At 44.6% G+C, this 25,501-nt stretch overlaps 2 protein-coding genes across 4 annotated transcripts in view; one reads left to right on the top strand and one right to left on the bottom strand.

Annotated features, from left to right (window-relative positions):
• Positions 1–25,499, top strand: SLC35F4 (solute carrier family 35 member F4). Of its 2 annotated transcripts, XM_071745251.1 has the most exons (7): positions 1–183; positions 3,938–4,235; positions 12,909–13,128; positions 19,668–19,793; positions 20,998–21,190; positions 23,243–23,332; positions 25,068–25,499. In XM_071745251.1, the coding sequence occupies exons 1-7, from the start codon at positions 57–59 to the stop codon at positions 25,307–25,309; spliced, it is 1,296 nt and encodes a 431-aa protein (XP_071601352.1). In that variant the 5' UTR covers positions 1–56; the 3' UTR covers positions 25,310–25,499. The 2 variants fall into 2 exon arrangements, with proteins under 2 accessions (XP_071601352.1, XP_071601353.1); XM_071745252.1 differs by lacking the exons at positions 1–183; positions 12,909–13,128 and having other exon boundaries at positions 4,151–4,235.
• AP5M1 (adaptor related protein complex 5 subunit mu 1) overlaps positions 20,509–25,501 on the bottom strand; it is a 117,387-nt gene continuing 112,394 nt past the window's right edge. For both annotated transcript variants that reach the window (XM_071745257.1, XM_071745261.1), the window contains exon 5: positions 20,509–20,519. The gene's annotated coding sequence lies outside the window, so the exon portion shown is untranslated. The remainder of the gene's footprint in view (positions 20,520–25,501) is intronic.

Raw genomic sequence — 25,501 nt, 5'->3', positions numbered from 1 at the left:
GATCAGCTGCCACCCAATGCAAGCCAGGAGGCAACTGCCCCAGCAGACAGAGAGGCATGACTAGGCAGCTCTCCCCTCTATCTGTTGCTGAAGATTCTGCTGCTCCCATTCTTGAGCTGCAGAATCCAAGAAGCCCCTCGGGAATCTGTCGGCACAGCAGAGTCGGGAGGCAGAGCAGATCAGGTAGGCACCAAGCCAAGGATGGGAGGAAAAGTCCTGGGCCTGGGTAGGTACGTGGGATGTGTGGCTAGCTGAGAAATCATAAGGCCAGTAGGGACAGAAGAGCTGGAAAAGGATGGTTACATTTAGCACACGAGTTAGTTTTTACAGAGGGGTTATTTTTCCTCAGCTTCTGCCTGGCCAAGGGACCAGGACCCTTAAGTTGCTTCTCAAAGGCAATGAAAACCTCAGGAAAAATGATGGATGGTCTGATGAAGAGGAAGAGAAGGAGCAAGAGGTGGAAGGCTATCCCTAGGGAAGACCATCCCGGTTCAGACCATGGAGCAGCACCTGGAACGTGTCACCCACTTCACTGCAGAATTTTAGCTGAAATGAAGCTGTAGGTGTGGTGAACACTGACTCCTTCACTGTGATGTCCATCCAGCATCAACACCAATGAGATGGGAGCAGCTGCAATATGGAGCTGCAGGCCTTGGAGTCTGCTGAGTTGTACTCTTGAGGAGGAGAGAGCCCTGAAATATCTGTCCAGGTTCTTTGGAAGACTGGGAAGCAGAAAGGGGAGGAAGAACAGGTTGGATCTCCCTTGCACTCTGGAACTGTGGGAGATGAACCTCTTGCCACTTCACCATGGATGGCAGGAAGAGTCAACCATTTTCTTCTTGTGGTAGAAAATGGAGGGAACTTACCCTCCAGATGTAGTTTCTTGATGGAAACCTTCAGAAAAATATTGGAGGTGAGGAGGTGATTACTGCTGCAAGGAGGGGATGATAAAACATTTTGCAGTAAAGATATCAAAAATCCCAATCTATTCTCATCTTTGCAGATACCAGGCTGAAATAATTCTGTGGATGCTGGCACTAGGGTACATCCAAAATTAGAATCCATCTTCTCTAAGAAATGACTTTGGGCCAGTTGAGAAAAGTGTAGTGTCTTGATGTCATACTCTTTTAAACATTTATTTTGCATTTTTTAATTTGCTTTTTTATCCTGATCTTCCCTGTCTCATCAGTGACCTCTAGGACTGACCTGAGTGGGAGGTACACAAATATAAAGAATATTACTTTCTAGGATGTAGTTGCCAGTTAGTCAAAAGTCTTCAGAAGAAAAGCTGTCAGTTGTGGTTTTCCTCATCTTAAATCTTCTAAAAAAAATAAAAATTAAAAAAAAGGGGGCTTTTTTGTTAACATCTTGCCACTGAGACATCACAAGCAAGAATTCTGTTCTAGACAAAAGGACCATGAAGGGGAATTTCTGGTAGCTGCCTTTCAACACTGTTTGCCATTGACCAGTGTCATCTCCTGATGTCACCTGCAGTGTCACTTGCATTCTTTCCCTGTCACTTCATCCTTGTTGAGTTCTCAGGTTTTTTTCTGTGCTCTTGACACTGTGAGGCTGGTGATTTGTTTCAGACCCAACTAAATACAGTCACCAAGGTTTTATACTGCTTTGCTAACACTAAAACACTGTCCACCACCCCCTTGGGCAGGTCAGGTTGTTTTCTCCTTGTTAATATATCATTCACTACTTGCACACCAGGGCTACTTTCTAGCTTGCTCCAGCTTTCTTCTTGACTTGGAAATCCTTAAACCTCTTTAGTATTCATTCCCTGCCTGCTTTCCATGTGCCTTCGAGTTCCAGCCCTGTAATTATTTCTAAAGATACTCCTTACCTTCTCCTTTTGGTTCGTTGGCTGAGATCTAGGTGTGCACATCCCGTGGATTTTGAAAGGAATTTTCAAGCTACTGTGTCATTTTGGCCAGGGATCCAATTCAGGTTTATTTAAATGAAATGTAAATATCTAATCTAGGGAGAGATAAGTGCCTCCTTTGGGCTTAGATATATGAGGGTGAAATCAGGTAACTTCTTCCCATGCCTGTCCATTATCATTACACATAAAGGGGCCCTAGGCAACATGTTTAGCCTGAATAGACAATTATTTGCTAACTAATTTATTACTATGTTGCATGGGGTGAATCCTACCCATTAAGCACTTACAAGAACTCCCCACTGGATATTTAGTCAGGCTAAAACTTCCATAGGTCTTTTAATAAGCAACAAGTGCTTATTTCTCTGCCTTTTCTTAACATTCAAACCTGGGACATTCAAGCCTGATGCTAGTGGTAGTGTCATGAATAGTAACAGCAATTATGTAGTTATTTGGTAATTGAAAAATAGAAAGAGTGCATAAAGGTGCTTTAGTCTTCCATCCATGTCTGATTATTTTAACTGTTAGCTGAAGAAGGACTAATTGCATAGTTGTTTTGCTTCCCAGGAAAACCTGCCAGTGGATGTTACATAATATATTCTTTTAATTAATAGAAGATGTCAGTCACTATTAGTACCATAAAAATATCTCTCAGCAGCCAAAGAGAATGCTAAAATGATGCTTGCCTTTTCAGAGCTGTGTCTGATTATCCTCTGCATGTTTTTAATAAACCTGTAATTTTATTTAAATTCTTGATTCACCACTGAACAATGGAGCCACTGAGTACTGATTATTTTGAGGGGAAAAAAATACAGCCTACAATTAAAGTTACAAAAAGCTCCATTGTCCTGGTTAGGAAAATTCTTGATTACAAATGCACTCCCTGCTGTGATTAATTGGTTTTTAGATGTAATATTGGGCTAATGGAATAACTTGGCACCTGAGTTTGACATTTCTTTATGGGTGTAGCAGAAACAGTAATCTGAGAGGAAAGTAAACCTGAGTCTGAAGGGGTTGAATATAGGACAGCATGTGCTCTCCCTGCAGTGGATCCAAAGGGGATCCTCTTAACATCAATAATTATATTATTTCTTCTCTCTCTCACATCATATGTTGGTTGGTAATTGATAGTAATAGTTCAGAAGAGCTGTAGGTCTTAGAAGGACCTTGTGTTTCTTGTCAGACTGCTGGGATGTGGTCGGAGGGGATAAATAGTTGGGGTGACTCTTGGTGCTCCTCAGTACCCAGCACAGTTCAGTCTTTGGTTTTCAGCTGGGATCTGTAAAATCACAATGGGTTTTCATGGGTTGCATCTCTGGAAGATGTGTCTGGAGACCCAGTCACCAGAGAGTGCCATCAGGTTCTCTCCATGGTCCTCACCTCTGTTAGTGGTCTCCAGATGAGGTCTGAAAAGCACCCTACTAAAACAAGAAATGGCAACTTTCTGATTCCTCCTTGTTTATGTAGAGAAGTTTATTTCTCAGAATGCCAAGCTTCAGCTTCGCCCAGTTTCTTTTTTTTTTTTACTTCAAAAATGCAAGTACACTCACTTAACAGAAAGAAAAAAAAAAAAAATCCTTTTTCTGTTAGGATATATAAGCACACCAAACTGCTTCATTTTCCCCTCCCAGCTTGCAAGTATTAAGAAGAAAGCGATTCTTGAGTTAAGATCTTGAATAATAAGAACTTGTCCCTGGCTTTAGATGGACAGGCTCAGATAGCTGTTATGTTGCCCAGTAATGGACTTTATAATGTCATTGGTTTCAAGAGATGTAGCTCCATCCTAGAAGTTTGGCTGACAAAGGAAAAAAAGGGCTGAGAAAGCAAACAGTAGCTACAGCTTAACCTTAACACTGTCACCTCAGGCCTCAGTGTTGTCTGTTGTGCTCTTATTCCCTTGAAATTCCCTTGAGGGAATCATTGAAGTATTTCTGTGGAGGATTTCTGTGTTTGTGGGGCATAGAGGAATTACAGGGAGAAGGCAGGAATTGGTTAGAGTGTATTTATTGTCTGTACTGATCTTCCTTTTTTTTTTTTCTTCTATTTTTCCAGGAGAAGAAGGAACACAAGCGCACACAGAAAGCAGCAGCCAAGATGCTGAAGGACAGACACGATGTCAGTCTTGCACATCCACATTTCTCAAGCTTATCTGGAGATTTCTGATCATTTTGTCTGTCTCTTCCTCCTGGGTCGGGACCACCCAGTTTGTCAAAATCACCTATGAGACCTTTGACTGTCCTTTTTTCATGACTTGGTTCTCAACAAACTGGAACATTATGGTTTTTCCCATTTATTATTCTGGGCACCTCGCAACTGCACAGGAAAAGCAGTCTCCAATCAAAAAATTCAGGTAGGCTTTCTGGTGGCAATATCTCTTTAAACAACCTGATTTCTGTGGGCTGAGATCACTGCTCTTCTCAGTTTGACTCCTGGTGTCAGAAGGCAGAATAAAGGTCATGCTGCAGAATATCTGGTTCATAAATAGCTTTCAGAAGGCTGATGAGTGATGTATGCTTGGATAAATTGATCATTGATTATTAGAGGGGGTTTTTTGCTGAGTCAAAAAGGTCAATAATTTGCTTGTAATCTTGCTGTTATATTATCTGATATCTCTGGTTTTTATGTTCTTGTCTGGGTCAGGGCATTAATTAATCTGTTCTGGCCCATTTGTGATAGAACAGCAGTGTAAAGTGCAACCAAAAGAACTCAGGGTTGGGAAGGAAGATGCTCAAAGCTCAGGAGATGGTTTCCATGAGGAAGACCATGGCTTAGTTTCTGTACTCAGCAAGTACAGCAGGATGAGAACTGCCCTTGCCTCCTCCTGGTGGATCGTAGCATGAAGGAGGAACATTGTTGGATCATTCTCTACCCTCTTTAGGAATTAAAGCAGGCTGAAGATTCTGTTTTCCTCTTCTAACTGAAGTGTAGGTGGGAATAGCTGAGTTGCTGTCATCCTGAGGAAATGGTGTAAAGGCTTTGTCCCATCTTCTGGAGGGGAAGACCCCTCTGACTCCATCCTTTCTGAGGAAAGGACTTGGAGGGGATAGCAGATGAGAAGTTTAACATGAGACACCAGAAGTTTAACATGAGAAAGCCAGCAGCATCCTGGGCTGCATCAGAAGAAGTATGGGCAGCAGGGAGAGGGAGGAAATTCTGCCCCTCTGTTCTGGGCTGGTTGAGACCACACCGGGGACCCTGCATCAGCTCTGGTGTCCCCAGCACAGGAAAGATCCAGATCTGCTGGGGAGGATCCAGAGAAGGGCCACAGAGATGATCAAAGGGCTGGAGCATCTCTGCTGTGAAGACAGACTGAGAGATTTGGGGTTATTCAGCCTGAAGAAGAAAAGGCTCCAGGGAGACCTTAGAGCAGCCTTCCAGTACCTGAAGTGGGCTCTGGGGAGGGGCTTTTCACCAGAGACAAGGGGTAATGGTTTTAAATTGAAATAGGGTAGATTTAGGTTAGATATCAGGAGGAAATTCTTTACCATCAGGGTAGTAAGATACTGGAATAGGTTGCCTAGGGAGGGAGGTTGTTGATGCCCTTTCCCTAGTGGTGTTTTAAGGCCAGGTTGGATGAAGCCTTGTGCATCTGGTTCTAGTGGGAGGTGTCCCTGCCCGTGCAGGGGGGTTGGATCTTGATGATCTTTAAGGTCCCTTCTAACCCAAACCATTCCATGATTCTGTGATAACTCTCAGCCTCAAGTGCAAAGGAGCCCAGAGTCCTCACTCTAACCATGATCTGCAGGGGTGGTAACTTATAAATCCCTTTTCAGTAGCCACAGTGAAATCAAAGAAATAAAAGGTTGGAGGGGAACCCAAAGAGGTCATCTGGTCAAACCACCAGAACTGCAGCAGCACCAAACTGGCTTAGCTTCCCTCTAAGCTCTTAAGAAAGTGGTGTCTCTCCTATCCCTAGGATTTGGAAGTACCACCACATTCTGAGAAAATTAATTTCCCAGTTCCTCTTCCATTATTCCACCAATGTAGAAGCTGCTTTAAGGGATGGAACTGAATTCAACTTGTCAGGAGATATCATACCTTGTCCATGGAGGGACAAAATTCACAGGATGATTTTGAGCTGGGTACCTGTTACTCCAGTGCAGACTTGGCTTTGAAAAGAAACTTCCTGACTGCAGCAGACCTGGCTGTTCTCTGAGATTCTCTGAGATATTTCCCAACAAAGGGCTCAAACCTGGTTCCCACTAACAGAGGGTTCAGCACAGCTGTCATTGACCACACAGGGAATTCCATTTGTGGCTGTCAGGCTGGAGAGTAGCAGGGCCAAATTCCTCCCTTGGCTGCTTTTGCCAGGATCTGGAATGTAATTTGGCCCTAAATTATATTTTCTGTCAAACCACCGTGACTGAAATTGAACATTTGCACTTAATGAACTGCTTCTCTGAAAGTCCTAGTGCAATAATTGTACAATTGTACAATAATGATGCCTCCGTCCAGATTGGTGCTGGGGTACTGGTGAGAACATTAACAGTGTCAGCTTGGCTTCTGGGGATGGGGTAAAGCAATAACAATTGCACAGATAATAACAAATTATTTATTTAAATTATTTTAAAATTTATTTATTTATTTAAATTAATTATAGTTATATTTATTTAAAGTATTTATTTAAAGTAATTATTGTATTAATTCTTAAATTTTAATTAATTATTTATTTAAATTATTTTAAAATTATTTAAATATATTATTATTTAAATGTTATTATTAAATATATATAATATTTAAATATTATTATTAAAATATAATAAATCATTATTATATTATTAAGCAAATAACAAATGCACAGCAGATAAGAAAGAAGGTGAGAATAAATGCCCTCTGTGGTTAGGTGGCTGATCCATCAGAGGAAAATTTGGGGCATGGCATTTGCAGCAGTGCATAATATAACTGCACTGAAATGATTGAGACATTTCCCAAGCTGTTAGGAGTTCAGCTTCTAAAGTTGAGGCCACATGTTTACACGCCCAGAGGAATTTCTGCATGCACAGAGATGTGAAATAGGTTTCTGAATGTGTGGGAACAGGAGACTGGTGCTGAAGCTGATGAGCATCTTCCCAGAGTGTTTCCTACTCCAGGCATGTCAGGAGCTCACATCCCAAGGGGAAGGTAACTCCTGGGAAATTCTGACTTTATCACAGGGACCAATTTCTTGGTCTCTGCTGTGTGATGTCTTGACAAGCAAGCACCCTTTCAGTTTAGGTGTGGGAATGGGTGTCTCTTCAAGGTGGGTGCTTGATTTTCTGTCGACTTAGAGAATTGAAAACCATAATTTTTATGTTTCAATTTCAGAGATTTATAGATAGATTTAGTTGTAAAGGATCTTTGGAGGTCATTTAACCCAGTCTCCCACCCAGAACAAAGCTATTTTCAAAGCTAAATCAATTTATTGTATTTTGTTCTTGGTACTGTTCCTGCTACAGGGCTTTTAATGACATTTTAAAGATTTCTTTTTGCTTTGTTTGCTGGTTGTATTTCTGTGGAATAGCTAATCCCTGGCAATAAAACCTGCCCTGTAGTGACTCCAGGCCTACCTTGAGGTCCAGAAGTGATTTCTCTTTGTGTTTCTGGAGAATGTAGTTACTTGGTAGAATCTGTAAAGACATAGGGCATTTTGTCCAGCAGATATTCCCAGTGGATCAGTTTTTTTTTTAAAGAAAAAATTTCACCATACGAACAATGAGACATTGGAATAATCTCCCCAGGGAAGTGGTGGAGATTCCCCTCCACTGTCCAGTTTTAAGGCTCAGCTTGACAGGATGCTGGGCCACCTCATAGAAGCTCTATTTTTACCTAGAAAGGTTGGAGTAGATGATCCTTGAGGTTCCTTGCAACCTTACATTCTGTGATTCTGTGATCCTTAGAGATTAACTTTTTTTTTTTAATCTTAGAAACTAACTCATGGTTATTGACTCTGCTGCAATTCAGGAGTTTCTTGGTTTTCTTGAGGCAGAAGACACAAACTCTTGGTATCCCCTCAGTATTGTAGACAAAAGGTATATCCCACATAAAGAGCTTGAAACTCCTTGCACTAGTGGGGAATAAAATGATCTGAAGCTCAGGATGCTCAGCAACAGAAAATATGACCCTGATGATATTTATACAGCAGAAGACACACCACAGACTTGACATAGGATCCCAGCAGAGATATAATTTGAATAATACTTTCAGTGTCAAGAAAATTTGCTGTCTTGGCTTCCCAAGGACAACACTGCGATGTCCCAACATTTTTCTGCCAGAATTTATCCCACAATGAAGAACATATCCATAGTTAAAGTTGGTCTTACAGGTGCCATGGAGCCTTGAGGCTGGAAGAATGTAGGTAGGTGCAGGTTTAGTGAAAGATAAAGATGTTGGGAAGAGGTGGTTTTCTAGCAAGAAGGATAACAAGATGTGAGCATCACCTGAAGTAAAAAATAGAGTCATAAGTAGCTGGTACTTGCTGTCATCTGCAAGTTTGTCACCTACAAATGTCTCCATCTATGCTGCAGCAGTAGCTCAGCCCAGCTTCCCCAGCTGCTGCAGATCATGGATCTTCACTGCAAGGGTCTTTTCAGAGGAGAGATGAGGATTCAGTTGCATGAAGCTGCTCCTACCCCAAAAGGCTCAATGGCAGGGAAGGAGACTCAGGACACCAAACAGGGCTTTCCTGTTGGGGAATATTCCTTGTTGAGGGAAGTCACTGCTTATGTGAGAGGTTTCTGCACAATTCCCTTTCCTTTTGATGCAGCTCTTGAGCAGATCAATGCAGCTGGCCAGGCTATTTCTTAATGTTCAGATGAGAAGCAAACCAGGAGCTGAATCACTCTTGGCAAACAACTCAGCAGTTGCTTAAACACCACAACTCTGGTGTCCGTCTGCTGACACAGAGCTGGGAGATTCTTTGCTGCAGCAGATTCCCTCATTTAGATAGAAGGACCAAGTGACATAGTTAGCCCCGTGTGCTCACAAAAGGTCCCCCAGTGCTTCTTGCTGCCACAATGTCACTGGTGACCTTGCCAGGCTTTAGTCTGAGTGATGTGATTCCATTCGCCGTGTTCACCTTACCCCGGGCAGCATCTGTGAGCTCTGTTTGTTGTTTTTTTTTCCCCTCTGAGCTGTTTTAAAACCAGCTGCTGCATTACACTCCAGAGGCTGCTGTGAGTCAGGGGTGAATAAACCCATTCTTTTGCAGGGGCTGGCATCAGAATAACTGAGAGGCAACAGGAGCTATTTAACAGGTGCCAGAGGCAAAGCTGCCGGAGGTGCTGTAATTCCTGAGAGCATGGCACACAGCCCAGAGTTAATGGCTGAGGGCTACCTGTGAATAAAAAGAGCTATTTATGTGAGAGGGCAGGTTTTAAATAGACTTCTTGTGCATCTGGAAATAGTCTGTGTCATAGTTTCAGGGTCAGCTGCCCTTAGATTTGTCTCTGCCTTCAAGTCAACAGCCTACAGATATTATCTGCACGGGGAGGGCTCCGTGGAGCCCAAGGTTTTAATCACTGTCAGGTCGTGATGACTCCTGCAAGTTTAATTTTAGTTGCATGCCATAGAGGCTGAGTTAACCAGGGAGCAACCAGCCCTCACAAAGCCCCAGGCAAGCTGCTGTAGCCATGATAGGGAAAATAAAGTATTCTTCCCAGGCTCCTGACTCGCTGAATATTATTCATGGAGTTCTCCCAGGCACAGGGCTGAACTGATCAAGTCTCTGCCACAAGTCTTTGCTGGTTATTTTTAATTGAGAGGTGAGGAACTGCTGGTCCCTGTTCAGTCTGCTCGTTGTATGCTGCTGTGTGTTCTCTTTCATCTGCTCAGACAGTCCATTGCCCAGGGCCTGTAAAGTCTTTCCAGATATTTTTTTTTCCTAGCTGTGGATCTGTGCCTGTCCTTCCTGGTGCTTCTGGGAACTCAGAGCTCAGTGACATTTGCAGCATTGCCACAGCTGCCCTTCCCAAACAATTGACCAACCCACGGAGTCCAACCCAAAAAAAAAAACAAAAAAACAAACCAGTAATCACTGAAGTTTCCTCCTTCCAAGAATTCCCACTCAGGGCACTTTGGACTCCTGACTCTGCTCTGAGTTTGTCTGTGTGCAGATGTGCCAGAGATCTGCAGGATAACAAAACCTGACCCATTCTGGCATCCCCCAGTTTTTGCCTTTGGAAGCCACCCACCCTCCCCATGGATGGAGGAGGAACAGAAGTGCTGGGGGGGGTCAGACCCAGCATCTCCCTGGCAATGGGGGGGCACCTGGGATGACAGGGCTGTAATTTCTCATGGCACTTTTGTAGAAGAGCTTTTCTTGCTGCCTCTCTGACTTCACCAGAGTGATGTGCTTGGGTGGTTTTGCCTTTGCAGGCTCCCAGCACAGCACTGGGGTATCCAGCTGTGCCCTGCATTGCTGTCAGCAGCCCCAGCACCTTCCTCTCTTGTTTTAACACAGCACTAGCTTGTTTCCTTTAAGATAGATCCTGAGAGCTACTGAGACAGGTTAGATTTACAACCATGTAATCATCCAGTTGTGCATCCAAAGCAATGGCAGAATTCTCACTGGGATGGAGAGAGCAGGCTCCAGTCAGTAGTTCACAATGCAGATCTGTCCCTGCCAGGAGTCTGGGCATCCTGGTTCTGGTGTCTTGTGATGGGGACACAGAAACTGTGCATCCAAGTCAAGAGGCCACTTGACTTGAAGTGAGATGTAGAGTGAGGTCAAAATCCACCCAAGTTTCAAGGGGAGGAAAACATCTTTTAAATGTAAACTGCTACATCTGCATGTCAACCAGCATTGAAGTCTGTGCTCACACAAAGAAACTCATCACCTCTAATTCTTCTTGGAAGCAGTGATGCAAAAGCATCCAGTCAAACTTTAGTAGTAATTTATTTGCATCACTGAGTATTTGCTTTGCATCTCAGATAAATGATACACACCACTAGCAATTCTTTTGCTATGTTTAACTTTCTGGTTTGATCTTTGGAGGACAGGCTGACTTCTGAGAACATTGAGATCAACTGGAGTGAAGGAGGTAAGAGGCAGGCAGACAGATCTGCTGATTAACTCATTGAACATCCTGGCAGAGAGACTGAAAAAGGAATTTATTATTACCAGAAATTACTGCTTTATACCCCAGGTCATTTTAGTGGCAGCTGGGAATGAATGGTTATTAAGCAGAATGAATTACAGAATCATTTAGGTTAAGACATAGCTGATCTTGGGTATTACATAGGTATTACTCTACTTTCCTCAAAACAACAGTGATGGTTTCCATTCTTAGTAGTGAAAAACTGCAGTACATTCAACAACAAAACTCCCCAGGATTATTAAAAATTGTTTAGGAGCCAAAAAAATGATTCAGTCTTTAAGGGCAAAGCCAAATCAGGAGAACTGTGACACTGCTGCCACCACCCCCCTAATAACAAATGTTTTGAATAGACATTGCTGTGCAATCTTTGAAGTTCCTAATTAGTTCTACATGGTTAATGTTTTACCCACCTTGCAATCACAGCCATGTTTGGCTGTGAGTGTTTCAGGGCCTTGTGGCATTTAGATTTGTCCCTTCATGTTGTCTTGTAAGGACATGGTGCAGGTTGATGGTGGCTTCATTCACTCCACTGCTGTTTCTGTTGTAGGAAGCACTCACTTGCAGGATGTCTCATGTTTTAAATAGATGTGTCAGAGAGCCCAAAAGTGAAGCTCATGGAAATCACAGAATCACAGAATGGTTTGGGTTGGGAGGGACCTTAGAGATTATCCAGTTCCAAGCCCCCTGACATGGTCAGGGACACCTCCCACCAGCCCAGGATGCTCCAAGCCCCATCCAACCTGGACCCCAACTTCTCTGGGAAACCTGGCACAGGGGCTCAGCACCCTCACAGGAAATAATTCCTTCCTAATGTCCATCCTAAATCTCCCCTCCTCTCCCAGTTTAAAGCTATTCCTCCTTGTCTCACCACTCCACGTCCTTGTTAAAAGTCCCTCCCCAGCTCTGTGTGCCTGCTCTGAGGCATCCCAGTGCCTTCCAGTATGACCCCATCCCACTGCTTTCCTCCCTCAGTCCTTCAACTTGCCCTGTGTCACAGCAGGACATGGAGCAGTGGAAGCAGCTTCCATGGGGAAATTTCTCCAATGACATTTAAGAGGCTGGCAAGTTTCACATCTCCTCAGAAAATTATTCTCCTTACCCTGGTTGTCTCCATGAAAACTCTGATTGTGCTCAGCAGGGACGAGGTCTTGGCTTTCAGGGCTGTTGCCTTTCTGGAGAGTGTCAAGGACGTTCTTGGAGCTGAACTTGATATTTTGTTCACTGTTTTTTGCCTCCACTGCCCCATCTCCCTCTCAGTGAACTTGGGTGTGACAGAGTGTTTGGGAAGCTAGAGATGTGCCATTTAATCCACAAGGAAATGTCTCTAAGCAAACGCAATTTAAATTGCATCATTTAAATTACTTATATAATTTATTATTATATAATTCCTTCCTTTTCTTACACTCTTCTTTGACTGGCTCCATCCCCCTGGCTGGTGCCTCACTTTCCCATCCTGGTGATGTGCCTGGCAGTGATTTTGAGTGCCCTCAGGCAATTCTGAAAGCTCACTTACTTGACCATACGTGAGGTGGTATTTCAATGAGAATGAAAACAGGTTTTGCAGCAAAGAAAGAAAAAAAAAATTGTCAAGCTACAGAGGAAAAATTGTGGTTATAATCCCTCTGTGCATGGCCTCAAGGGCAGAGTCTGAGAAGTGTCAGTGCATTATAGATAACCTTCATTTCTCTGTGTGAGTCCCTGGGATTGTTGGTGCACAGAGTGTGATTATTCCAGGTAAGTTACTTCTTTTCTATTTGCAAAATTGCCATTTGAGGAAGATTGTGGGTTATTTTCTCTCTCTGAGTGAAACAATAGCTGCTTCTGGGTGTGCAGAGTAGTCAGGGAAAGCACTTAATTGAATGTGATAAAAGCCTAATGAATGTTTCTTGTGCTGCAGTGACTGCTAAGGAAAAAAACTTGCTGAGTTTGAAACTCTTTTCTTTCAATAGGGAATGCAGTCGGATTTTTGGTGAAGATGGTCTGACGCTGAAACTCTTTCTTAAAAGGACTGCTCCCTTTTCTATTCTGTGGACTTTGACTAACTACCTGTATTTACTGGCTTTAAAGAAGCTGACAGCCACAGACGTCTCTGCCCTCTTCTGTTGTAACAAAGCTTTTGTCTTCTTGCTTTCTTGGATTGTGCTGAAAGACAGGTTCATGGGAGCCAGGGTAATGACATGCCTGATTTTCAACTTTCTCTTGTTTTTATAATTGCCCTTCAGTCCATAAGTTGTTTTGCTGCCATGGTTCTGCTGCATGATGGGCTCTACCCATCCTGAAACCATTCTCATTCTTAGTTTTATGATGCAAACGTAAGCCTGAAGATGAGTTAGAGATCTCATGCTCTAGAAAAGAAAAATACTTGAGGAAAATGGGGTGTGTGTGGATCTGGGGGAAAGCAAATGTGTTTCCTGTCATTCTGCATAAAAAAATCTAATATGCAGCCATTTAAGCTGTTGCCTTTGTCCATGGCTAAGGAGTAGCCTTTTCCTGCTGATGAAATTAATTCTCCCACTGAAATGGCACAAGGTGCAGTGGTCATGTTGGGTACAATCCTGTCTGAGCTATCAAGAGCCTTGACCTTCATTAGGGACTGGTTGGGACCAGCTGTGATGCCTGAGCCAAGAAGATTTAAGTCCCATGGAAAGCCTGATGGATCAGGATGCTCATCTGAGTGAGTCTGCTTTTCAAAAATGAGCACAGCAGCTTTTGACTTTTTGATTAATAGTGTGATGGGAAGGTCCAAAAATGAAAGGAAAAGGCATCCTGTGTCACAGGCAGCTCATCCTGGAACATCTTGGAACAGCCACCAGCTCACTCAGCAGAGCTCTGTGTGTGGGTTTTGGCAATAGAGTAGAAATTGTCTAAAGTCCAACAGTTTCCCCAATGTCCTGGTGAGATGGGGCTGGCAACTTGGGACTGAACACCTTGGGACATGTGTGCCATCACACAAGGGAGTTCTTGAGTAGGGGTCTGCCAGGAGGGTTTTGTGGGACAGGGCCAGTGGAGTGTCAGTCCAGACCAGGCAAAGTTGAGGAGGTGAACCTGTGTTTCACAGACCTCAACCATTCTGCTTTTGGAGGTAAGGACATGGACATTGCAGAGATGCTAAAGCCAGGCACCTATATATTTATTTCATGGACTTTCCTATACTTCAAATCTAGCAGCATCAGGTGGCAACGACCTGCCCTCAGCCTGCCTACATCAAATACCAAGGAGGGTTTGAAATCCTCAGCTCTTCTCTAAAAAATTACCAGGAACAGTAAAATCCCCCCTCTGCCCCTTCATCATCTCAGTTTCCAGCTGAAATAATAGGAATGTTTGTGCTCTTTAAGCTAATTTTAATCTCAAAGCAACTTCCTTACTTCTTCATTGAAGAGCAAGCATAGCTCTTGTATTTTCCTAGCCTGCTCTATCAAAGAAGAAAATGAAAAATACTAAAGCTGTTTTCAGTTATTAGTGTTTTTTTCCTGACTGAAAAAACACATTGCTATAAAGACACAGCAGTATTAATGCTGTGAACACTGGGAGGTTTACATGAGAAAAACCTGGCAGAAGAAATGAACAGCAAATCCTGCACTTAAAAGAAACTGGGTTGTTTTTGCTATTAACTGGCAGATTCTGGATGCACAGTGCCTGAGAGGTGATTAGCAGCATTTTCCAGCAGCCCTCCTTCCAAAATAACACTTAATGATGTTAATAACCATGCAGGGGAGTGTTGGAGAACTAAAATCTGACACAGCAGCACGGACCCAACCTTTTTTGCTTTGAGTGCCCTCTATTGCTGTCACCTCCCAGCCTCTCAGAGAGGGAGTGTAATTAGGTTATGGGAAGAGTAAGGGGATGAAAAGAAAGAAGGGATTTAATCATATAGCCTGATGCAGTGTTTTTGCAAAAGCACTCAGTTCCCAGGAGCTCAGCAGCAAAGGAGCTGCTGTAGTAAAGGACCCAACACATAGACAAAAGCCAAACTTTATTTTTGGGGTGAAAATGTCCCCATATATATCCCCATCTACCTAATAAGCATTAATTCAACTGCACAGGTGACACCCAACCCAGGGCTCAAAGATGTAAAGCTGTGGCTGGATGAAGAGAACTCAACCCCACCCAATCAGTGCCACCAACTGGCTCCTGGATGTGCCCACCCCTCCAGCTCACTGTGGGACATCTGGCTGCCTACTTCCAGGTGACACTTGTTCAACACCATGAGCAGGACCCTGGGGAGCAGATGGCTCTGCTCGTGGTACTCTGGTTTTTCTAAGGAACCCATGTTGGGCCAGTTGATGGTGGTGAGTTGGTGGCATCCAGCTGGCCACTTGTCCCAGACCCCAGCCTCCAGACTGCCTGTAGATGCCTCTGGGCATGTGGTAGCCACATGACCAGTTGCCTGATGGCTCCAACACTGTTCCTGCATGGCCTGGAAAGCAGCTGCCAGCCAGGCTTTGAGGGTGGATTTTTAGATGGATTATCTAAAGAGAAGCCTGTCTTGATGGCCACCTTGTGGCATGACATGATCTTGCCCATGGAAGTGTTGGCTGGCAGTGGAAGGGATGCTGTGGGGTCCATGCAGAGCTCTGGCTGCATTTGAGTTACCTGGAGGGGGTGTTGAGCAGTGAGAGCCACATGGCCTCAGGGGGGATGTTGTGGTGTGAGAAGGAGCTTGCACTCAACCTGTGAGAAAAAAAAAAACAAACCACCACCTGGAGAAATAGTTTTCCCATGAGAAGGCCATGTGCAGGAATGACCATATGGCTGTTTACCTATAAAAATAGTGCAGGTGGACCTTAGGTACCTTCAGCACCTATTCCATGGCACAAGGAAACAGTACCCAAATCTGTGCCTCCACCATGATCTTCTTTGCATGGACATTTCTGAACATCTCACAAGTTAATAATGTCTCCATGTTATACCTGGGAGTCCAGACAGCTTTGTATCAGACAAAAAAAAATATATATATTTAAAGGACATCACTTATTAGGTACTTCTGTTCATTTAGCCACGTGTTTACATGTTTGAGCCCCTGGGTCTGTGTCATCTGTGCTGTTGAATTAATGCTTGCTGGGTAGATAGATGGAGTAGTCTGGGGACATCTTCCCCCAGGGAAAGGTTGGCTGTAGTCTGGAGGCAGTTCCTTTACTGCAGCACCTCATTGACCTCTGTGCTTCACATGGGAAAAATTGGTCCTGAGTAAATGTTGGTTGGCTTCCATTTATTTTTGGGGGAAAAAAAAAAGAGAAAAAAACAAACAAACAAACAAAAAACAAAAAAAAACCCAAAACAAACAAACAAACAAACAAAACAACAACAACAACAACAAAAAAAAAAACCAAACCAAAACAAAACAAAACAAAACCAAAAAACCAAAAACCAAAAAAACCAAAAAAAAAAACCAAAAACCAAAACCAAGAGACAGGCCAATATCATTCCTTACCTAAGAGTCTCCAAAAGAAAGCTATGAGCCTCTTCCACTGATTAAAAGCTCCAAGGAGCTATCAGCTACAACAACCAGCTTGGCTTTGCTGTGAACTTTGCTGCTTGTCAGCTTACAGACACCTGCAGGATGTGCTCTCAGGTTTCTAAAGCCAACCCATGACTACTGCCAGGCTGAGGTCAGCTGTGCTAATGCACTGGTGTAAGATTTGTGGGAAGAGCTCGAAATAGAAACTTAAATAATGTTCTCACTGTTTCCAAGTGTCAGGTCTTATTTGTCTAATGTCTTATGAGATGATGCTCCATATGTGTGTCCATCATTTCAGTTGTAAAAAAGAAAAAAAAAAAGTGCCTGGCTTTCTAAATATTTGATTAAATCAGGAAAGTGGCTCTCTGAATGTGGTGTAGTCAGACTGGGTGGATGTTATTCCCAATAGGAAGAATCAGCTGTTGGGCTTGGGGATGATGGATCTACTTAGAACTCACTGGGTCTGAGCTGGGAGTGTACTAAGAGTTAAAATCTCAATCCTTTTCCTTTGAAGAAGGGGATAACTATATTGGACTTGGACTTTCCTGGTTTGCCCTGTGGGAGGCACTGCTTGAAATATTACAGCTCAGAAATTCCAGCTGACAGCTGAAATCCTACATCTGAATTGATGTGCAAGGCAAGATGCAGAGTGCAGCTGAGATGAAACCAGCAAAGGGAGGTTCTGGAACCAGCTAGGAGGGACATTCTTGTGTCTGAGAGGTCCAGACTGGAATTCTCCATTGCTTCAAGGTTGGACTTTTCTGGTATTTGTGTCCTAGGAGAAACTGTAAGGAGAAGAGCAGTATTACACAGTCACATTGCCAACCAACCACTCACTAAACCAGAGGTAGGAGGGAGAAGCTCTGTAGGGACTCTTCCTACTGAGTGGGACAGCAACTCCTTCTTCTGAGAGAATTTAACTGTGTTTTGCTTGCAGGTCCTTGGGTGGTTGTAAGCTCAGGGATCAAAATACACCTTGCTGCATCTGGGGTGATGTTATTTATATGCATCCTGTGCCAGGTTTATCCTGACTTTTCAGCAGGGTGAGCAGCAGAGTGTGGTGTCTTCCAGCACCCTAACTCAATTATGGAATGAAGGCCAGATTCCCATTTAAGCACTGGAAAATCCAGTGTTCTCCCCAGTCCTCCTCAGCATCTCTCTGGTAAGAGCCCTGAATCCAGAGATTACTCTTGGATCCATGTCCTTCCTCTGGATGAGGGGATTTAAGTCCTCCTCCCAGCATGGCCTGGTTGCTGGGATGTCTTATTCTGGGAAGAATGGGATGGAAACTGTCTGGTCCCTTCTTGCTAAAGCCCTTCCAGATCTCATGGAACTGTTGCATCACACCTGGGAGACTTAGGAATACCTGTGTGACCTGTCACTGAGTTGGGGGACCTGGATTTCAAGTGCCATTTCCTGGTGAATTTGGAGGTGCCAAAAGTATCTTCAGGTCTAGGTGACAGCCAAGCAACTTTGTTGAGCTGGAGCTTGGAACTTTGATGTGTTAAATAGAAGGAAGGTGGGATAGAGATGTTGGTTGTGGGTTGTGACTGCCTCTGACACTACAACTGCAATAGGAGGAGGGGACCCCTGTGCCTCAATTACTGCTAAAGTAGGGTGAGAGGGAAGAACTTAAAGCTGCAGCCAGGAAATGAGTTCTCCAGGGAAAAAGTTGGCCTAGAGACTAATAGGATTTAGGATCAATAGCTGTAGTCTCAGAGATTGGCTCCATCCTGGGAGTTGATTCTTGGATCCTCGTTGTGTCCCATGTGTGGGCAGCTTTACCTGAGTCAGGCAGATGTCCCTGTCTTGTGTCCCTTGAAGCAAGGTTCTTCTCTCCTGACTGCCTCTGTTGAAATTGTTCTGTGGGATTTATTGCCTCAGTCTGGCCCACATCTGCTTAAAAAAAAAAAAAAAAAAAAAAAAAAGTGTGACTCTTGGTAAAGCTCCATGAGATCTGAAAATCTGGCTTTTGAAAGGTCAAAGATGCCTTTCAAGTCTGTAGTGTGAAGCACATGAAGCTTAGAAGGTTTGCCTGGTAGTTCATATGCCTTAAATGAAGTTTCAAGAAGATGATGTCCATCTTGCATTGGTGTTGGCACAGGAGCAAGAAGGTCACCAGCCCTCCTGGCTCAGCAGCTGATTTTGGCAGTCAGTGTGGCAGTGTGGGTGCTGTCGAGGTGAACCCCATGAGTTTCTTCCTTTGTATGGATGGGCAGAGCCTGCCTTGCCTGGCCCCTGTGGGATTTAATGGATATCTGGGAATAGAAAACAGGGGCTGAACTTGCAGTGTCACTGCTTGTCCTGGCACAGCCAGCTTTGGGTGTCTGCATCTGTGCATCTTCTGCTCTACACCCAGCTATAAAATGTGAACAGCCTTTTTATAATGTTTAATGTAATACAAATTAAACAACAAAAAAAGTCTCTATAAACCCCCCTATCTTTCAGAAATGGGGCTGTGATTTTCCACAACTCTGAGGGAATGCATTTTCCTCTGCTATCCATGGAAATCCAGGTATTCAGTGTCTTTGAAGTTCAGACTTCATATTGGCCTGCTGAGGGCAATAAGGTAGAGAGGTGAGGGTTTTTTTTCAAAGAATAAAACATGCTGGGATCCCTACCACTTCCTTGAGGTCCTCAGAGTCAACAGCCAGAATTTCAGGTACAGTTAATTATTTCTCTTCTTTTTCCTTGAAGCTCCTTCAAAGCTCATTTTCAAATGAGGCCAAAACCACAAAAAAACAAAGACTTCAAAAAGAAATTTGGTCATGTCCATCCAAGAAAGCTGGCAGGGCTGGTAGGAAATGTGCCCAGGCAGAGTAGCCTGGAAGAGGTCCCAGTGGTATATTGGAATTCCACAATGCAGGAATCATCCTGAACTGATGTCCAGGGAGGTCAGCCATCTAAATGGTTGCATTTAAAGTCAAATTGGTAGCGTTGCTATATATTTGTCTTCTTGTCTAGTAGAGCATAATGTTTAAATTTCTTGGTATTGGAGCCACGTGTCCAAAGTGGGTGTTTAGTTTATAAAATATTGATGGCTGGTCTGTCAGTAGGTCCCAGGGAGACTTTGCAGTGCTATAGATCCATATCACTCCCAGCACATGCACTTTCATCTCTCCCATCATTTTCTCTGTTTAAGCGAGAAGGCTCTTGGGTCCAAGAAAGTATCTAGTGGCACTCATCACAACCCCACACACTGGTTATCTCTTTCTATGTAATGAAATCAGGCTTTGCTTTATCTGTGCAGATAGTTGCAGCAATAATGGCAATCACAGGAATCGTGATGATGGCATATGCAGATGGTTTCCAAGGTGACTCCATTATCGGGGTAGCATATGCTGTTGGATCAGCCTCTACGTCAGCCTTGTATAAGGTAGGTCAGAGCTGTTTATTAGCATTCTTATATTCTTTGAACACTGGATGTTAAAAATGGAGGAGTACAAAGGGAATCACTATAAGAGAAAGGTTTTATTTTATTCATCCCCCTTTCATCACTCACATTGGGACCAGGTGTTGTCAGGAAATCGGCTACAGGGGTCATCAGTTGTTAGCTGCCAAACATTAAGAACGACTGCTTTATGAGCCTGCCTGTAAGGAAATCTCCATTACTACTCTGTGAGGAGCTTAGGATCATTTTTTAATCATGTCCTGCCCTCCCAGTTTCTCAACGTTGTTGTGAAGGGGGTCTCCAGCTGGAGCATCTCCCTGCGCGGGGCCTCTTGTGTATTCCGTACTTGTGCCGGGCTTGGAGCCCCAGGCAATGCAGAAGAGACACTGCTTCAAAGTGTTGGCTGCTCTTGAAGATGAGGGATGAAGGAGGCAGGGATGTGTCTGAGTTAGAAACAGGTTGGGCTAATTGTCAGCTCAGGGAGGGTGAAGGCTGTGTGAAGAAGAGCAGGAGTTTGGACTTTGTTGTAGTGAGGTGAGAAGTTGTCTCCCAGCTTTAGGCTTTGCTTGTCCTGCTGGTGAATTTGTTGGGACCATTCAGGAGTCACTCAAAGTGAATTAAATGTTGAAGAGCAACCAGGAGGTGTCCTTACCCAGGAAAGGAAGTGTTGGACCTAAATGATCCTTAAGGTCCCTTCCAACCCAAACCTTTCTATAACTGTATGAATTGAGGCTTGTGTAGGACAAATCCTCCATGGGGCTTGTGCTGCTTGTATCAACCCAGTACCTCCAGGCTAGGAAACTCTCCAGGAGAGGAAACTCTCACAGCAGGCTCATCTGTTGAAGCTATGGGAGACCCCTCACAAATTCTAAAAGTGCCAAGCACATCCCAAGTCCTTTAACTTTGTTCCTGTTCCTCATGGCATTTTCTTTAAAGCTTTGTTACACAGTCCCAATCGTCCCCACAGCAATATCGTGGCAATATCTGTGCTAGAAGAGATGAAAGAGCAGAAATCAGACCAAATTTCCCCTTCCAAAAGTTCTGTAGGAAAGGGCCAGGTTGTGGCATGCTGTCCCCATCAGGGTTGTCCCCATGCTCCTCTTTTCCCAAGGGAAGTGAAGATGGTGCAGGAGGACTTTACTTCCCTCAACAGGCCTAAGACTAAAAACCTCTCTCCTCTCCTTTGCAGGTTTTGTTCAAAATGTTCCTTGGAAGTGCCAACTTTGGGGAAGCAGCTCATTTTGTTTCTACCCTGGGCTTCTTCAATTTAATTTTCATCTCTGTTACCCCGATCATTCTGTATTTTACAAAAGTGGAATACTGGTCCCCCTTCTCTGCTGTGCCATGGGGTTACCTGTGTGGTGTAGCCGGCCTCTGGTTAGGTATGTGATAAATAATTTCTCCATTTTTCTTGCTCTTATCTCCCCCAACACAAAAGTTGCCTTTGGCACAAACAATTCCCCCCCTTTAAGCAGCAGAACTCTCTCGCAGATGAAATCCGATCCCAGCCTTGAGAAATGATTCTTATTTTTCATAAGAAGCCTTAATTAGGAGCAGAGGATAAAGGTGAAGCAGTCATACTAATTGTCTCCTTTGCATCTTTGAATTCCTGGTACTGTGTCCAGTTCTGGAATCCCCAACAAAAGAAGGACATGGAGCTCATGGAGACCGAAAAGAGGACTCAAAGATGGAGACAGGATGAGGGAGATGTGGTTGTTCATTCTGGAGAAGAGAAGGTTCCTGGGAGACTTTAGAGCACCTTCCAGTGCCTGAAGAGGCTGAAAGACTTTTTTTGAGAGTATGGAGTGAAAGGACAAGGGATAATGGCTGAGAACTGGAAGAGGGGAGATTTAGATAACACATTAGGAGGAAATTCTTCACTATGAGTGTGATGAGACCCTGGCCCAGGTTTTCCAGAGAAGTTGTGGCTTCTCCATCCCTGGAAGCATTCAAGGCCAGGTTGGATGGGGCTTGGAACAACCTGGGCTGGTGGGAGGTGTCCCTGCCCATGGCAGGGGGGTTGGGTGGGATTCTTTCATCTTTAAGGTCCCTCCCCATCCCAAACCAGTCTGGGATTCTATGATACGGTCTCAAGTTGTGCCAGGGGAGGTTTAGGTTGGACATTAGAAAGAATTTCTTGATGGAGAGGGTGCTCAGCCATTGGAATGGGCTGCCCAGGGAAGGGGTGGATTCTCCATCCCTGGAGATATTTCAAAAGAGCCTGGATGTGGCACTCAGTGCCATGGGCTGGGAACTGCAGTGGGAGTGGATCAAGGGTTGGACTTGATGAGCTCTGAGGTCCCTTCCAACCCAGCCAGTTCTATGATTCTGTGATTCTATGATACTGGGCTGTCTCTAGCACAGCTGGATTGCTGTAAGTCCAGTTTCCAAGGGCTGTGAGTACTCAGTGGGTAACACAGAGACCCTGTGGCACTGGGACACCCACAGGGCTCTGGACAGAACTCTCACAGCTTGGCATAAGCCTGCAAAGGCTTTGGCTCTTTCTTCTCCTGCAGTCTTCACAACCAACTGGAGTTAAGTCCATTCACCAGAACTCTTTGTGCCTGGCCATCCAGCCAGTTTTTCACCCAGCAAAGAGGACACTGGTCTAAGCCATAAGCAGCCAGTTTCTCCAGAAGGATGCTGTGGGAGACAGTGTCAAAGGCTTTACAAAGGTCTAGGTAGACAACATCTGCAGCCTTCTCCTCCTCCACTGGGTGGGTCACCTTTTCCTAGAAAAAGATGAAGTTCATCAAGCAGGACCTGCCTTTCATGAACCTGTGCTGGCTGGACCTGATCAACTCCTTGTCCTGTACGTGCTGGGCTGAGGTGTTGTGGACACCTTCAAACTCCTCTAACCATGGGATCTGGCTGGAAATGCTGTCATGTAAAAATAAAACAAACCACAAGCTTAACCAATCCATAAATTAAATGTGGTGAAACTTTGTATTTCTGTCAGCTTTCACCTTGCCTTCAACATGGCAATGAGACCATGGTCTCCCTCCTGTCTGCTTAATCTGCAGATTATTTTATCAGCTAATTTTATCATCACTTTCATCAGTGAAATGTCCTACTAGGACAAGGACAACAGGGCCTCAGCCCAGAGGGGCAGCTGGGATCAGCATCCTTCTGGTAGGTGGAGAAATGATGGTTTATGGCAGCAAAACCAAATTGCTGGGATCTGATTAAAGCTTGGACAAAGCTTTGAAGTAGAAGTGTGGCAACCTTGGTCTTACTGTTTGTGAAAGGCCCTACAGCCCTCCCTCTTCCCCCTTGCAGAACTCCCCCTCATTTCCCACTCATATATGGAATAACAAAATAAAAATCCATCTCTTTGTCACAGCTCCCTCCTCGGGGTGTGCATACTGAGCTGATGCCTCACTCCAGTGCTCTTTTCCTATAATCATGTATTCTTTTCCCTGTTTTTTCCCCAGCTTTCAACATTCTGGTTAACGTTGGTGTTGTGCTCACCTACCCCATTCTGATCTCCATTGGCACAGTGCTCAGTGTCCCTGGAAATGCAGGTACAGGCATCCTGGCTGCTGGTGGGAGGCTGAGAACATGGGCATGCAGGCAGCAGGAGCAGTTGGTTGTCTAGACAGATAACAATCTGTTGCCATCTATTCCATCCTCCTTCAGCATCCTGGGGATGGTGGGTGGGTCAGTTGATGAAAGCCTTATTTTTAATTATTTTTCTGGCTTGCCTCCTTTCTCTGGGAGTGATGGGGATGGGTTTGTACCCTGCAGAGGAGAAGGCAGGCAGAGGTTGTTGCTGGTGAGATGTGGTGGGCTCAGCACTGTGCTGGGGACCTCCTGTACAGCAGCAGGGCAAGGTGTAGCCATGGAAGCTTCCTCCAGGGTCCTGTCTTAAATCTGTCTCTCCTCTCCCAGTTTTCTCCTCCACCCTCCTGCAGCCTCTGGGTATCTGAGCATGTTGTTGAAACACCAGTTTTTAGAGGCAGGCAGGTTCAAAGCTGCAAAACAGTACCAGTAAGAGGCTGCTGAAGGGCTCAGATGTGCTGTGGTTGCTGGTTGTGGGTCTGGAGGCATCAGCTCCAGCTTCCTGACCTGCATGCTGCTCCCTCCCCATCACTGGTCTCTGCAGACCAAGGAAACATTATCCTGGTGCAACCTGCTGCAGATAGAGAGTAAAAAAAACCAAAAAACCCCCACAAACCTTCCCTCTCAGAGAAGAAATGGAAATCTGTCAGGGTTTTAACACTGGCCCAGCAATTAAACCGAGTTTCAGATGCTCTCTATTAATCTCTCTCTCCTCCCTGATAAAGAAAGGAGAGAGAATAAGGCAGAGTCTGATGGGTTGGAAACTAAACTACACAATTTTAATGAAACAGTAATGATAAATAGGAAAAATTACCAAATATACAAATATACAGGAAAATTGATCCCACGTTCCTTCCCCCTTTCCCCCAATAACTCTCACGTCACCACCGAGGCTGCAGGGCAGCCCTGGGAAAGTCCAGGCTGGAATCCTGGAGTCAGCAGCAGTTGGGAGCTGGAGGCAGGAACACACAGATATGGGCTGGGATGGATCAGGAGCACAGGCAGAGGAAGGGATGGAATCCTCCCAGGATGCCGAAGGAAACAGGGAACAGGTGAAGGAAGGGAAGCAGGAAAGGCAGGAAGGGCAGGAGGCTGGAAGCTGGAAGCATGGCTTGGCCCTCATGATGCCTCAAATTTATCCTGAGTATGAGGTGTATGGGATAGAATCCTCTGTTTGGTCAATTCTGGCATCTGTCTTGTCTGTTCCTCCCCAGAGGAGGCTGCAGGTGGGACCTCTTTATTCCTTCTGGAGGGGAAAATGTTCCTCAGAGCTGAGCAGTGGCCTTGGCTCTGCACACCAGGCTCTGGCTGTAACTCTAAACATCAAGTGTTATCAGTCCCAGAAGCAGACACTGTCTGAGAAACTTGCTGTTAATTTCAGCAAGTGCAGCTGCTTACAAGAGACTTAGCTGAAAGCAAAAGTACAAGACAGAAAATCACCTTTATCCTGGCCCAAACCAGGACAAAACCTCAAAGCCGGAGCAACCCTACCAGGGGTGAGGGATGGAGATGTGGCACTTCCTGGCCTAACCTGAGGTCAAAACCATTCTCCCAACTCAGGGAACTTTTAATCTGGGAGGCCTGAGAGCCACGAGGCCACTGTCCCAGCCAGAGTGCCTCAGGGAGGTGATGGGGATGTGCCAGGCTGGTTGATCCTGCTCCAGTTTTGCTGATGGTGCTGTTGTTTCTTCTCCACAGCCGTGGATCTCCTGAAGCACAAAATGCTCTTCAGCGTGGTGAGGTTGGGAGCCACCATCATCATCTGCATTGGCTTTCTGCTCATGCTGCTCCCCGAGGAATGGGATGAAATAACCCTGAGGTTCATCAACAGCTTGAAGGAGAAGAAAAGTGAGGACCACACCGACGACATCACAGATTCCAGTGTCCACACGAGAAGCAGAAGCAGAGCCAATGGGGCAGTGTCCATACCACTGGCTTAGGGCTGCTGGACTTCTACTGCCCACAGCTGTATATTCTGTGAATATAGCTTAAATTTCCTCACTACTTGTATGCTTAAAAAACGACTGATGGACTGGAAGACAAGAGAAATACATCTATAATAAATGTTTACATTTATACACTGATCAAGGAAGGGGTGTAAATAATTACAATAAAATGTTTTGTAATGAACC

This window comes from Heliangelus exortis, chromosome 5, assembly GCF_036169615.1.
Source record: "Heliangelus exortis chromosome 5, bHelExo1.hap1, whole genome shotgun sequence".
NCBI lineage: Eukaryota > Metazoa > Chordata > Aves > Apodiformes > Trochilidae > Heliangelus > Heliangelus exortis.
The sequence above is the reverse complement of the archived record's forward strand: the minus strand, read 5'-3'. Positions and strand labels throughout refer to the sequence as shown.

What these genes read in the sequence shown, in the direction of transcription:
- SLC35F4 (XM_071745251.1), top strand. Translation starts at nt 57, where the DNA reads ATGACTAGGCAGCTCTCCCCTCTATCTGTTGCTGAAGATTCTGCTGCT. An exon ending in TCTCCAATCAAAAAATTCAG is followed by an intron (nt 4,236 to 12,908) that starts GTAGGCTTTCTG and finishes TTCTTTCAATAG; the next exon opens with GGAATGCAGTCGGATTTTTG. An exon ending in TGTAGCCGGCCTCTGGTTAG is followed by an intron (nt 21,191 to 23,242) that starts GTATGTGATAAA and finishes TTTTTTCCCCAG; the next exon opens with CTTTCAACATTCTGGTTAAC.